The sequence below is a fragment of the Armigeres subalbatus genome, chromosome 2 (genome assembly GCF_024139115.2).
Source record: "Armigeres subalbatus isolate Guangzhou_Male chromosome 2, GZ_Asu_2, whole genome shotgun sequence".
Lineage (NCBI taxonomy): Eukaryota > Metazoa > Arthropoda > Insecta > Diptera > Culicidae > Armigeres > Armigeres subalbatus.
Window position 1 is genome coordinate 220,133,670 of NC_085140.1, and position 14,708 is coordinate 220,148,377.

Below are 14,708 nucleotides of genomic sequence, written 5' to 3' on the forward strand. Positions count from 1 at the left end.
CAAGTGTTTGTTGCAGCCGAAATGCATCGTAATGGGGGAGGAGAATCGCAATGAAACAGGAGCCAAGCATATACCCAGCCTGGAGTTTTGCGTCGGTAAGTCCGCCTGGATGTTCCGGAGATGTTCCGGAAGAAAAAGGTCGACAAATTTTCCAATAACTTGTTGTGGCAGGCGTGGGTACTGCAAATTCAGCAAGCCGTACAGACGACATCAACGGTCAAATATCAAAAGAAGAATGCCGCTCGAAGCCCCTGCTGCCCTTCCTCCGGACCCACGAAGGTGACACTCTGCTTTGCCGGATCTTCATACCATTACGCAAAACCGGTGATGGAGTTGTACGAAGCCAACGATGTTGTTTGTGTGCCTAAGGAAGCAAATCCGCCAAACTCGCCAGAGCTTCGCCCAATAGAAACATTTTGGGAGATTATGTAGCTCCGGAAACAGTAATGGTCTACAAAAACTACAAGGATTAAAAGAAAGGCGGCGAAAGTGTTGCACAGGTTTTGATGAGCAACATTACGTCCAAAAAGCGGGCATTCTGCTTAGAGAAGAGGTTAGCAAAAACAGAGCTTATATGTGTAGCTAATTATTCCCTGAGAGTTCCAAAAATATTCGACTTAGAATAAATTTTTAATGATAATTTTTGTGAATTATATTACACCCAGGTTTTTTTTTACGCGGTTGGAATTCATTAATTTCTCGGTTATCCTAAACTTTCACAGCTTTTTAAATACCCCCTGAATTTTCTTTGATTTTTTGTGATTTTTTTCATGGGGTTAACTCATTGCTTCATCGACGCTGAAGGTCTTAAACGACCAAATCCAAACCGTGTAAAAAAAAACCTGGGTGTATGTATTATATATTTATTATATATTTTTTGGGTACAATTTTTAGTATAAATTCGATGGGTTTTATTGTTAGACAGTAATAATGATCTCAAGCTAAAAACTTAGAGATTATTTTTTTTAATCGAAAAGAGTGATTAGTTATCCCAACGTCCGAATGTTGTCTTGAGGTCGATCGAGAGTACAAAACGTCAAATAGTAAGCGAAATGAAATTGGGTCGAATTCTTTAGAGCAAATTCGTCATCAGAGCATACAATATTCACCTTCATGAAGTACATTCGATTCGAGTTTTGACATTCGTGTTTTGATTATTCAAAACATAGAATAACTTACGCAGTTTTCTTCTTCATAGAGTCACTCATTTGTTTACCACCGACCATGGTAACTGCGTGCCAAAAAACGTAATCAGCCTGATTATATCGACATTTTTCGCGAAAAGTGCCTCTCAATTGGCGTCGTTATTATGTATACGAGTGCATTTATTTAAATCATCAAAAATATGTTCAGTTTTATGGTTATTTTAAAATTTGTAAAATATCTATTTAGTTACTGACCCATATTCATTGGAAAATTGACAGTGAAGAGCCGAATATGAATATCCTGAGAAGTGAAGTGAAGTGACAAAGAAGGCCGATGGGCTTCAGAAAAAAATATCGATTATTTAATGCTCTTGTATAAACATGAAGCATGATTCTAATGAAAAAAATAAAAGTTGCGACGGTAGGTAATTATTAAAACGCCAATTATTAAAACTACATTTGATAAGCTTTGATCAAACACCCTCTCGACCAAATATCCCATGACTGGCTTTGATACAATTCACTTTCAATCAAATGTTCATTCGACAAAACAGCCCAAAGCTCTAGTCTACTGTTTCCGACTTGACTGCTTTAAAGCAGTTTTTAAAAACATGCAAGTAGCAATTTCATTAGTTTTGGAAGAAGATTCTACCATGCGAATTAAAAAGAACAATTTGCAGCTGCGATCTCTCGAATCGATATTCAAATCGATACCGCCAGCCATATGAGCACTAATAAATCCTATCATTCAATTAACGTCTAGTTTGGCCCTAACAAGCTAAGCCACACCAATATGCACGCGAGAGCGTCTCTGCAGGGATGATTTCCCTTTCTGCTTCGCGATTTTCCTCCCCTGCTGTTGCACTAAACGGCCCCTGCCAAGCAAGCAGGAAAACTCGAGCCTTGATGACTGTGCGTGATAATATATCCATTATCCGATTAAGTTAAGTGAAAATGCCACTTGTTATTTAGACATTCATGGCCTCGAAGCAGCAGCTTCTTGCCAAATGGGCCAAACGCTGGGAGAGGGGGTTTCACCAAGGCTGTAAACCTGATAAAGAGGCTTTCATAAGCCCGCAGGGAATCTGTGCGCATTTACAGTTTCTCCACCCCAGAAAACAAAACTGCCCGACGAGTCAGTCAAGTTTTTCGACTGCAAAACAGGCCTGCCGGAGTGTTATTTTTCAAATTCTCACCCCTCGGATGGCCCGGAGTGAATCGAGGGAAACCACTCTGGACATCTTTCGCTACCGAAGGGAGGCAATCGTGCAATTGGAATGGAAAAGCGAACAGATGATACAGATATCCGGATTCCCTCCTATGTTCAACACCCAGAATCCGTAGCTCTATTATCGCGTTTATATATTTATGCATTGCCTAATGATTTAATTTCCAGCATTGCCTCAGAATGGTCCATTTTCCGAGCTATTTAAGGCGCAGCGTAGGACAGTTTTAATTTTCCCCGTTCTCCCTACATCCTCAATCAAGAGGAATGGCAAAGTGTCAGGATTAGTGAAACGTTTTGACACCTCAGGGAGGTATAGTTTTCGCTTTCAATTCGTTAGATTTTCCATCAACTTCAGAGAAGAGATCCCAAACGGCAAAGGGATTGACATTTTTGACAGGCAGGTCCTCGTGCTTTGCCATCAACCATCAGGGGATTAGTCTCGCTATTAGCAGCTGTTTCCTTTAAAATTTCCATACCGAAAGCATCGGGACATTCTCCGCCAAGAGCAGACCCGGTGATGAACGAATAGCTGAAAGAGAGGACATCAAACTTCTCCATCTTTGGTCCCCTCAAGTATGGGACATTCATCTCAATTTGAAACTCATCACTAATTAAAATCAGACCGATTTCATCAATTAATTAAATATTCCAGCCAGCCTGGCACAGCCCATGGCCAGAATGGGTACGGTAGCCAACCGCTGCCGATCAAACATCAGAATCCATTGAGAAATATGTGACGACCGCCGCAAATTGTCCTTTTTGGATTTTATAATATTCAAATTAAATTAAGAGCTCACACAATGGGCTTTAGCAGGAAAAGGGATGCTTGAAAGGGATGAGATTTTATTATTATTATTCAATGCTATTTGAATGAGCTCAACGTGTATTTGGGCTCACTATTTTGAAATTAATAGAATAAATAGCATATTGGGTAAATTTGGAGAAAAAAATCTGCTTTCATTTACTTCTACTAGATACATAATATAGAAAAAAAATGTAGCCTTATAATTGTGATAATTAAGTTAAATAATACGTATTAATTAAATAAATTCTAATAAAGTTGATCAACACTACCTAATACTTTGATAGTTTTTCTCAATCAATGTGTGAATAGAATTTTGTCGATTTTTTTCTTTATCATCCTCAGTATTCTCGTAAAACAGCGGACAAGACAAAGAAACCCCCATTTTCAATTTAAACTTCAATCAATTTGGTGAAAAAATTTCACGGATTTAAAACAATTGAAGTCTGGCAGCACAATTTATCACGCTCTGATTGAAAAGATTGCAAACGGCGCAGCGTACACAACAGCTTGACAACCTCCCGCTTTCCAGTGGGAACGGAAAATCGATACCAAATCAATCTTTCCGTAAACGAGAATAAGATTACATCGGACCGCTTTATCTTCTTCAAAGTGAAGTTTTCGTTTCCACGCTCCCCAAATAAACCATGTGGACTCGCACGGCAACCACCAGTCAGTCAACCGAACGGGCAGCCAACGCAACCGGAAGGAAACGTGTGAAGATGCGACCTACTAGACATGAAGCGCCATCGACCCTTTTTCCACATATGTAGACAGCCAGGGAAATCGGACCGAAAAGCCCACTACCGCGGCACTCGCTTGTTCATACCGCCCGGGACGAAGCCACAGAATGGGACCGACCGTCGGAATACGGCAAAAACGATTTTCCAAGACAACGCGGGATGAAAATGACCCTTTCCCGCGCACTTTCCGGATCTCTCAAGATACCTACTTGAGATCCGGGATTTTCAGAGTGTCCTTGTGCTTATTCGCACAGAAAGAGAAAGTGACAAAGTCGATGTATGCATTAAGTGAGACGTCGGCTGACTTCATGTTGAATTGTTATTGTTGTATAAGGGAGAATGCTTTAAATCAAACATGTGGGGTGTGAAACGATCCGATCCGTAGGAACAATCAATATAGTTATATTTTGTATGAATGACATGTCTATGATTTATATTTTTTTTACTTTTCATAAATTTTGTATGGATATTTTTCCATGTAAAATTCAATTAATTAAATGTATATTATGTGTGAAAGTCATATAAAATCTGTCTGAAATAAAGCTCAGAATTACTTGTACCCTTTCCCGTCAAAAATTTCTTCTCGTTAAATTGCGTCAAGAGATTTTTTAGTTTTGATACCATTGTCCTCTTATTAGATCCATTGTCACCTAATGATTGAGTAAACGATTTTCCTTACAAGCGGAGATTGGAGTATTGAGACAGTAACGTGACAGCCGAAGCAAACACAAATATTTCATCACATTTAACACCGACTCGGAACGGTATGCGATGGCCAACCAGACAGAATATACAAAACACATACGGTATATGCCTTCGAGAGACACTGAAAATTGAATAGAACAATATACGGAGTTCGGTTTTAACATTTAAATTTTGCCGATCCAAATTCCAAAGAGTCGTTACTATAATATCCAGCAAGGTGAGCCAAGTGAACTTTGGTATACATTTGATATTCCTTTTGGCGTTGAAGAAAGGATGCAATATTTTATCTGATGTTGTTGTTGTTGATGTGAAACTCTGCTAACATCTCAAGGTGCTTCTAAACTTACATCTAAAATTATTCATTTCGTAGTTAAGGATATTTTTCGTTGCAACAAATTCCTCGTAGATTTACACAGAAATAATATGTGCCCGTTTGATCTATGTTTTGATGTACCTTGGTACACACAGCTACAGTTAAAATTTCGTTTTAAAAGTTGTTGCAACAATAAGACCCGAATGAAATATCGCCGGCAGTAGGTGGATAAATCCTAGAGTTGCAATTGAAAAAGACGCTCAGTAACATGCCGATGAAGTACACAGCAATAAATCGTACATATTGGGATTAGAAACGTATGCTTCCAGCAGCAACGCTCGTAAATTATACCACGGCGTCAAACGACGAACCACAGTAAGTAATGGGAAACAGGATCCGTGACTTATGTAGAAGTGTGCACTCCTATCCGCAAAGTAAACACAACGGAACGGAACGAATCAGCGGCGTACGGCCAGCAGGGGGTGACTCCGGCTCTCTGCAGTCTATGATAATGTTTGATCTCGGTGCAAACGAAAAGTCAGAAGGGATCACCCGACGAGATGATGTTGATGATAAGGATGCTCATGATTATTGCAATCATTTCACGGCTTTGTGCCATTGATACAATTAAGTGGGAAGGAAAAGTGTGCCTCCGACCCAAGGCCACATTTCGATGAGAATAGACTGGATGGATGGAAGGAAGGAAATGTCGTTATAAGAAGAAATGTAAACACAGCAAAGCAGAGCGAATGACGCGAGGGTGGATGTGAAGGTTTTCCCGTGAGAAAATAGTAATTTTTGCAATAGATCAAGTGGAGAAGAAAAATTGGTTGGTGGTTTGCGGCCACTTTCACGGTTGGATACCTCCTCGTGTACCAGTCTTGGGAAAGCAAATCAACTCTTACCTTTATGATCACGACTCTTGTCCGGATCCATGTCGTCCTTATCCTTCTCGTCGTCTGACACCATCGCATCATCGTCGTCGTCTGTCTTATTCTTGGGCTCCCACGTCATCTTGTTCTCCTTTTTCAGCCGCCGCCGGGCATTGGCAAACCAGGTGGACACCTGCGTCAGTGTCATCTTGGTAATGATGGCTAGCATAATTTTCTCACCCTTGGTCGGGTAGGGGTTCTTCTTGTGCTCGTTGAGCCACGCCTTCAGCGTCGCGGTGGACTCGCGGGTTGCATTCTTTCTGCGTGCCGCTAAATCATAACCAGCGCCATATCTAGACAAGATAAAAGTCGAAAGAAGAAGACATGAGAAGTGTAAATATCATTAAAATGACAAATTGTTGCTGTTCACTAAGAGGATGCTTTTGTATAGGTGGTAAAGCTCTAAAGCGAATCGCGGAATAAATGCTTTATATTCCTCTTACTGTGCTTTTTTGAATATTCATTGTAATAAATCATAAGAGTAATATGTCTTTTCTCCGCTTGTAGCCCAAAAGGCGAGCCTTTACAGATCGTCCCAACACGGAGCGCGACTTTCGGGAGTTGGCGCGACACAGAGAGACCTCATAAATAACAACAACAATAATTATTTATTTGTTTGCTCTCCTCGCGACGGGCTCTGTTTTGCCTCTCTAAATATACACGAATGCTTTTTTTTCAGCCAGGAATGAAATATCACCAGAACTGAGTAATTTATTCTATTTGAAATATTTCTTTTAGGTCAACTCGTGACTAATAAATTCATCATCATTTAACAAATGATTACAATATTTCTCTCTCCTCCATTTCTTCCCACTGGCCTTGGAAACTACTGAGCTATAGAAACGATAATCTTCATCGCTCGAAGGGAACTGGACGTTCCTTCGCTGGATCACAGTGGCCTATGAAGCTCGCTCTGCTCTAGTTGGACAGAAATATGCATAAATCTAGTAGCCACAGAAGATCTTAGAGATTACTCAATCATAATTTGTTTGAGGAGATCCCCTATAATCTCTTAACAACGGGTTTCGAGTGTCCAAAGAATGTGGAAGACAAATGAAGCAATCTTGTTGCCCGGTTAAAGCCCGGTAGCTGGATTTGAGTCTTGTGATTTGAAAGTGAAAATTTGCTCTTTCAATGGCTCGTCCGGACCACCATGGGAGATTTTGCCTTTTTTGTGCGCACTCGGATTCGTGCTGTGCTCCTCGTTCAAACCCTGAACATTATATTTGTATGATTAACCAAATGAGTATCAATTCATGACTAAATACAGATGTTATCTCGATTGTATTCATGAAATCTGGGCAGCTACTGCTGCTGCCGCTGCCTGCTCTCGATTGAAAGGGGTCTCAGTTTCTGTAGACTTCACAGTGGCCCCAATCAGAGATAAGGACAAACTCTTTAAGAAAGTGCTCCGCTCTGGCAGGACTCTTCTTTCACATCTTTCTGCGCGCACACGCTGACGCCAAACAAGTCGAAAGACGAGAACAACAGGCACGGCGACCGTCAGGTCTACCCACCGCGGAGCCAGTCGGCCAGCTACCGTTCGTATCGGGTGGCATCGGGTCCACAATTCGTGTGTCGATTATGCACAAAAAGCAGATTAATAACAATAATGAGCCACAATTAATTAAGCCCGTGCAATGGTGCCTTGGGTGGGAGCTGGTACGCGGGATAATCTTTGTCGCACGACCTTGCGGGAAATCAAGATCATTCGTCAAGACAGCAAATGAAAAGTGATCGGACAAACTCACGTGCTACACGAAGTTGGGTCTCAGCTTGAATTAAGTTAACTGATTCGAGTTATTTCGAAATTTAAGATATGTGATCCAGCTTAAATTCATGTACAAAATATTCTTGACAATCTTTTCAATTCTTTTGGTACGATTGATCGCAAAATGTTCTATCAAATTTTTCTAATACGATCGGTCATTGTACTTCGAATTAATTTATTTTGCAGTGTTGTGAATAAACTGGAAGCTTTCCTTAGCCGCTAAGATGCGCGACTACAGAGCTAGACCATGCTGAAGGTGGCTGGGTTCGATTCCCTGTCCGATATAGTAAAACTTTCTAGTTGGAAATTTTCTCGACTTCTCTGGGCATAAAAGTATAATCGTGTTGGCCTCATGATATACGAATGCAAAAGGGGATGGGTCGTTTGGCCGAAACCCATTCAGCCGAATGCCACTAGGCCGAACAAACCATTAAGCCGAAACCCATCTGGCCGAATGGGTCATTTGTTAGATAGAGTAATTTGTCCGAAAGGGTCATTTTTTCCGAAAAGATCGTTCGTTCGAAAGGGTCGTTTGGCCGAAAGGGTCATTTAGCCGAAAGGATCATTTGGCCGAAAGGGTCAATAGGCCGGAAGAGTGACCGAATGGGTCATTAGGGAGAAAGGGTCATTAGGAATGAGAAGAGAGACGTCTCCTTCTCACTCCTCATTTATCACTTCTCGCTGTAAAAAGTGAGAAGCGCAAAGTGAGTAGACGTCTCACTACTCACTTCGCGCTACTCTTTTTTACAGTGAGAAGTGAGAAATGAGGAGTGAGAAGTGAGACATCTCACTTCTTACTTCTTATTTTTATTTTATAAAGTGACTAGCGCGTAGTGAGTAGTGAGACGTCTCATTACTCACTTCTATTTTACTTTCAACAACTTCTCGGAGAAGTTGAAGATCTCAGGAGGTGAATTGAAGGCCTATATCAAATAATTGAAATACACGAAGGCCTCAGGCTGCGACAGCATCCTGAATCTCCAACTCAAACATATGAGTTCTTCGTTCTTCGAGCAGTGTCTACGTTTCAGCTAGTTCCCTTCGTCCTGGAAGTCAGCCAAAGTCATCCCCATCCAGATGCTTGGAAGGATCCTTCATCCGAAAAGTTATCGCCCCATTAACCTTCTCTCTGCCATGGCCTTATACGATGTCGAGAAAGCATTCAACAATGTATGGCATGATGTCCTGGCGTACAAACTACATCGCTACAATCTTCCCAGCTACCTGGCGAAAACCATCAACAATTATCTGTCGGCGAGGACATTCCAACCAGTGGAGAGAGCTCCGATGCACACGAATCATCGCTAGCGTCATCGAATCATCGCCAGGTCAGTATTCTCGATCCCTTGCTGCCTACTTTTGTTGATTGTTATATATCTATCTATAGATCTGCAGCCATAGATAGAGCAGTAAAGTTTCAAATTTTAAACGTGTAATGCTCAAAATTTCTGGTGTAAATAATTTTGAAGGTTAATGTCTTGTATTGAAACGATAAAGGCAGTATCACTATTGGTTTTTTGAGGTTTTCTCTCTGGTATGATTTAAACGCCAAATATGGGGAACTGCTCCTTGAATTCATTCCATGTACCCAAATCAATAACATTCGAAAACAAAGAATTGGAGCGCAAATTGTTTTGTTTCTCATTTTTGTTATTTTTTCGGCATTCAGCAGATAACAACAAAAAACGACACAAATTGTATGTTTTGCGAATGTTATTGATTTAGGAGCATGTTATTAATAATGGATCAAATACTCTAGGTTGTGAAACATTTGAAACAAGAAAGATAATACAAAAGAGGTTAATATAGTTCATATTAGATAGATACGCCTATATACAATTGTGTATCTTTTACATTACTCTACGCCGAGCGCATGCAAACATTCCGTTCTATGATTACTTTTAAATAAATAGAAACAAAATAAAACATGTTCGGAGATTCACAGAATCGCAGAATCCCAAAATAAAAATCGCTTCCGGTATGCACACGGCATATAAAGCATTCTAAAATAGCAACACGATGTACTTCACGGCACCGATTTGCCCAGACTCTCTATGATGCTTCACGGCGCTGCCAAAAATGTGATTATCAGCTTTGCTAAACAAGCGACCGCTGACTTTCCGTAGCAGTTCGGTCAGCCGCAGGAAAATCCGCTCATAGTTTGTAGCTTGCATAACAACAGGGGTGAAAAATTTAGCTTGTTTAGATGTACCACTAACAGATTTGTGACCGTAACAGCACACATCCGCCAATCAGGTCAGGCGAATTTTCGCGCTCAATTGCACTCTGCCAGTGCATATCAGATCACAGCGCGCTGCAGGTCGTCGTCACGCTGATGAAAACCGAACGTGATCGACACCGATAAAAAAAAACGATGACATAGTTTTATCTAAAATTAAAACCAATCTACTGATCGACCGATGCACTTCAGCAGACATTTTCCCCGGTTGCTCAGAAATAAAATCAAACTCATCGCAGTATGCCGAGATGTGACTATACGTCGCGTCGCCGCCATGGTTTGCTGTGACGGCATGCTGATTTTTTTACTGTCCCCGGCGGAGTTGTTCAACACGAGAACCGATGTGTGATATGAGCCATGTTGGAATTTAAAGTGCGCGCGTGCGAACTCCCGCCACACAGTCGAGAGCAGGCAAAACGGGATAGAACTATCGTGCAGGGATGATACATGTGTAGAGCTTAATTGAAATTTATAGAAAATGTCAAAAGCTCCCCATAGCCGTTCCGTCGGATTCGCTGTCGACGACGGAATCGTCGTCATCTTGGTCGTCGCCGCGACGAGAACAACGGAGAAAGTTTTTCTTGTAGAAGTAGCTGTAGAATCACTATTAAATCTATTGTTTCACATTCATTTTTACGGCCCGAGAGTATGCTTGCTTTTGCACTGGCTGCTCTACCCAGTTGACGGTTCGGAAGCGAGACGGAGATAGAATTTATTAAGGAAGCTGTTTGTTACTAGTTCTGATAGGAGCACTCGGAGGAGACAGGAAGTGACTTTTCCTGTGCGAAAGGAAAACTTTTACTCCTCCGGAAAATGAATTTAGTTCCGTGCTCGCTTCGCTTCTTGTTTTAAAATTTCCCTCGATGGCGGGAGATGGCTCGAGTAGGGGATTGGATTGGGGTTGTCTGAAACAACCATTGGCGGTTGTTGCATGGGGAGACATCCCGAGCAGAGCAGCGAACGAGTGGATTCCTGTTCTGTAGGGAAAATTGGTCCAACAAGAAACTTTTAGATGAAATTCTTGTTCCGTGTGCATTTGCCTGTCTCTCGGGCACTCGCTCCGATTTCTGTCTTGCCTTCAATGGAGTTTGAATAATCAATAGCATTAAGGACATGAGTTGGTAAAGTGTTTGCATTAAAGGTAAACTTGGGCGGATTGTTTACAGTGGAACTTGAAAAATTTCAGACTGCTGATTTTATAGCAGATTTTATTGGAGAGAAGAACATTAAATTATTTGAATCAGGATTGACAAAAAGTGATGAACTGGAACGATATCCACATATCTGTTTGTGTGTATTTTCCCATTAGGTTCTTTGGAATTCACTATTATTCTATTTTTACTAATGAAAGATAGCGAAAATATTAACAAATACCTAAATTATTTTACCGACACAAATTGAACCTAATTTAACAAGATTGGAACTTTTTGAAATAAGCTTTTGATACCAGTTAGAAATACCGCAATATATTCAACCGTAAAAATACTGAGAGTGCGTTTGGGCAATAAATTATCCGACGATCCCGTACGGTCACTTTGTCGCCCGCTGCTTCTCTCACGCTGTAACAGTAGGCAAAGGGTGCAGTGAGATTTCGGTTGCATGTGCCTTCTAAGCACTCGCAGACGACAGCAACGAACGACTGACCGCAAGCCATTGCGCACACGTAGAAACGAAATGATATTCATTTGCGATTATAATTCTATGAACATGCATGTTAATGGTGTGTACGCGCGATATGTGTTTTTATTAGGCTTTTTTTCTGCAATGGAAGTCGGAGTACGCGCGCGCTTCATATGCATGCACTCGAGCCAATACGCCGGCCTTGGTTGCAGTCGTATTCGTAAAAAGTTTACTATCTCCAGCTCACAAATTAGCTGCTAGCAGCTAGAGCTCAGCGACAATCATTATCTGGTAGTGTTATTAGAGTTGTTAATTAGCAATTTCGATAATTATATAATTGTTGGATAACAAACCTTTGCTGAACCTGAGTACTAGTTTTTCTACTCATTCAATGGATGGCTAGTGAGAAATGTCTTTCAGACGTGCTACACTGCATGAGCACAGCGACATCAGTGCGACAACTTGTTCTAATCAAATTACACCAAATGGCATGTAATCAAGTTAGAACTTTCAATATTTCGACAAGATTTATATCCCAAACCTGTTTTCCTAATTGTGAACATGTATTAAAAACACCATGTTTATCTTGTTTTCTTACAAACAACGAATGAAGTAGGACACTCCACAGAGTTGAAGCAGTGCAAATGAATCGCAATGCCGATCCGCAAATGAATTTTGGGATATCCATTCGAGCCATAATCCTTATCTATTTCTTCAAGGAAAGCCAGTCAATGCTTCGCCAGAGTCTGAACATCGATACACTTGGGGAAAATATGTCTTCGGTTTATCGTTTTTCCTCGATTGTCCCATAGCTACGAACAGCATGTTGAACACAATCGTAACGATTTCCCACTTCCAGAAAGGATTTATTTTCCTTTTGTCACTTTTTCTCCGGTTCTATATGTCTGCGTTTGGTCCCTGCTGAATCCCCCCGAACGATGATCCCATCGGTTGCTTGCTTTTTTCCTTTTTTTGCTCATGAGGCAGGTTGTGGCTCAATGTGGGGTGGTGTTGCAAACGCTATTTACAGTCGACAAGCGATCACGTTAGCACTGCATTTATAGCTACGTGATGGACATCGAAAAGCTCTTTTCCATCCTGATTGTTTGCCTTTTTCTGTATCGGCGCTGATTTTCCAGATCCAGCTACATGCAAATTATCATACTTTATTAGCAATTAATTGCGCACATACCAGACTAGGGCTTAATTGCAGCACTACAATAAATGACGATAGATTTCCTCCACAATAGCGAGTGTTACGAATGCAGGGCTAAAATCGGCATGTTCAATCGGCGACGAGAATTGCTTGCGTGCCATCCGCTACAACCCTGCTCACCGAAAAAAAAATATGGGAAGCATGCGACACATTATTATCACGCGTCTCATAGTTCCTTCTGGCCTCTTCTGGCACCTGAAGCTGCATAATGGAAAATCATAGAGCTAAGCTCCCGGTATGCGACATAGACGCACGACAGAATGAAGCGGGAAAAGCGCCACTAGCTTTCGTGTATTTGATTGTATATTATTAGGAACAAATATTTTTCCTCTGTTTATCGTTTCACTTTGTTATCAGATCGCTTTCCTCGATTTACAACGACTGGACATGACGGACGTAATGTATCTACATGAATGTGGATGTAAAATTTTCAATTGGGTTGGGAATCAAACACAATAGCATATATTTCAGTTTCAGGTATGATAGGTACGCACTCGCATAGCGATTAAAACATGTAAAAATAAGATTTTTTTTTTGAAAGATGGGAAAGTACGATATTCTCGTAAGACGTAAACATAAGAATTAAAACCTACTACAGAGAAAGGTAGCACGTATCTGTAAGCCTTCGATTTGTTTTTCTCATCAACTCCACATTCTTACATCTAGGTATTTGACTTAATTTTGTCATCCGAAAGGTTCCAACAAAACTAAAATCAAAAACAAAAATCTAAAGAAAAAACTAATATTCGACAGTATGACACATGAATAGCTATAAAATAGAATAAGCTATCTAGAGGTAATAAGTTATAGAGGAAGATGGTCGCTGTCGTCCCTGGCGAAACATCTTTTGCTGGCGAGGATAGGGCGCTAAATGAAAACAAGGAAGAATCAGTACGTTTTGACAGTTGTGTACCCAACATGTTTGGGAACGATAACAAAGGGAACCACAGCGACAATCGTCCTGTACAGTGTATTACCTCGATTGACAAATGGCACAGTGCTTTAGTATGAGTGCATACTTTCGCTGTAGCAGAAGAGCTCAGAGCATTACCTTTTGATTGAGTGTTGCGTTGTCGCCAGCAAACAGTTTTTCCAAGCAGCAGGTTTTTCTTTTTATCTCACAGTGTGAAAAATATACTTTTATAAATCCAAAAACTAATTTCAAAATGCCACCAAAACGAAAGGTCCCTGAAGCATCAACTTCAAAACAAGGCAAAAGTGAGTGAGAAAATCCTCAATGTGAGATTCTCACGTCCGAATGTGTGAGTGGCGATAAAAGGAAAACAAACACTCCTAGATGGTGCAACTCAGCAAAGATTGGGTAAAAATGAGTATATTTTCATATATTTTTTGACTCTTTTGAAATCATTGTGATGACCCGATCATTTTTGAAGTTATGAGCAGAAGGAAAACAAACATGTATTTACACATGATGAATTGCACATTAGTGTGCGAGCGCAAAACGTCACTCATCTCTATATTTGGCTTCAATAAACTTTTTTTGCAGAATCTTGGTTGACGCAGAATATCAAAATGGCGGCACAACATCTCAACGCAGCCGATTTACGCGCATTGGTAAGGACACCACTCACTACTGCTTTTAATTATTTTCAGGATATAGATTTCTGGTGTTTGACTGAGAGTAATTAAGGTGGTTATACAACAAAGCCACAAATCGGCCATCTTGGAAACCACGTGCTTTTTCTAGTATTTTTTCAAGAGCACGAATTAAGATAATCACAACGCCCATGGGGAAGAAACATCCGTAGATAGTTTGCTTACTTATGCTAAACAATTGACTTTAATTGATTTGAACTTTTGATGATAGGAGTAGAAAACCGTGTGGTGAATTTAAAATTCACCACAATGCTTGATTGTATAATCACCTTAACAGCAAGAATGTGGTGGCGTTTTACAGAGGGCTCTGTTAAACTTCTATAAAAAAAACCAAATTTATCCCCCAGTGGTGATTATGCCTTTCTCGATTAAATGTG

The 14,708-nt window shown here is 40.6% G+C and overlaps 1 protein-coding gene across 1 annotated transcript in view; it reads right to left on the reverse strand.

Annotated features, from left to right (window-relative positions):
- LOC134211687 (homeobox protein araucan) overlaps window positions 1-14,708 on the reverse strand; it is a 54,595-nt gene that overhangs the window by 24,969 nt on the left and 14,918 nt on the right. The window contains exon 2 of the mRNA XM_062688816.1: window positions 5,842-6,161. Coding sequence (XP_062544800.1) covers window positions 5,842-6,161 — 320 coding nt within the window. The remainder of the gene's footprint in view (window positions 1-5,841; window positions 6,162-14,708) is intronic.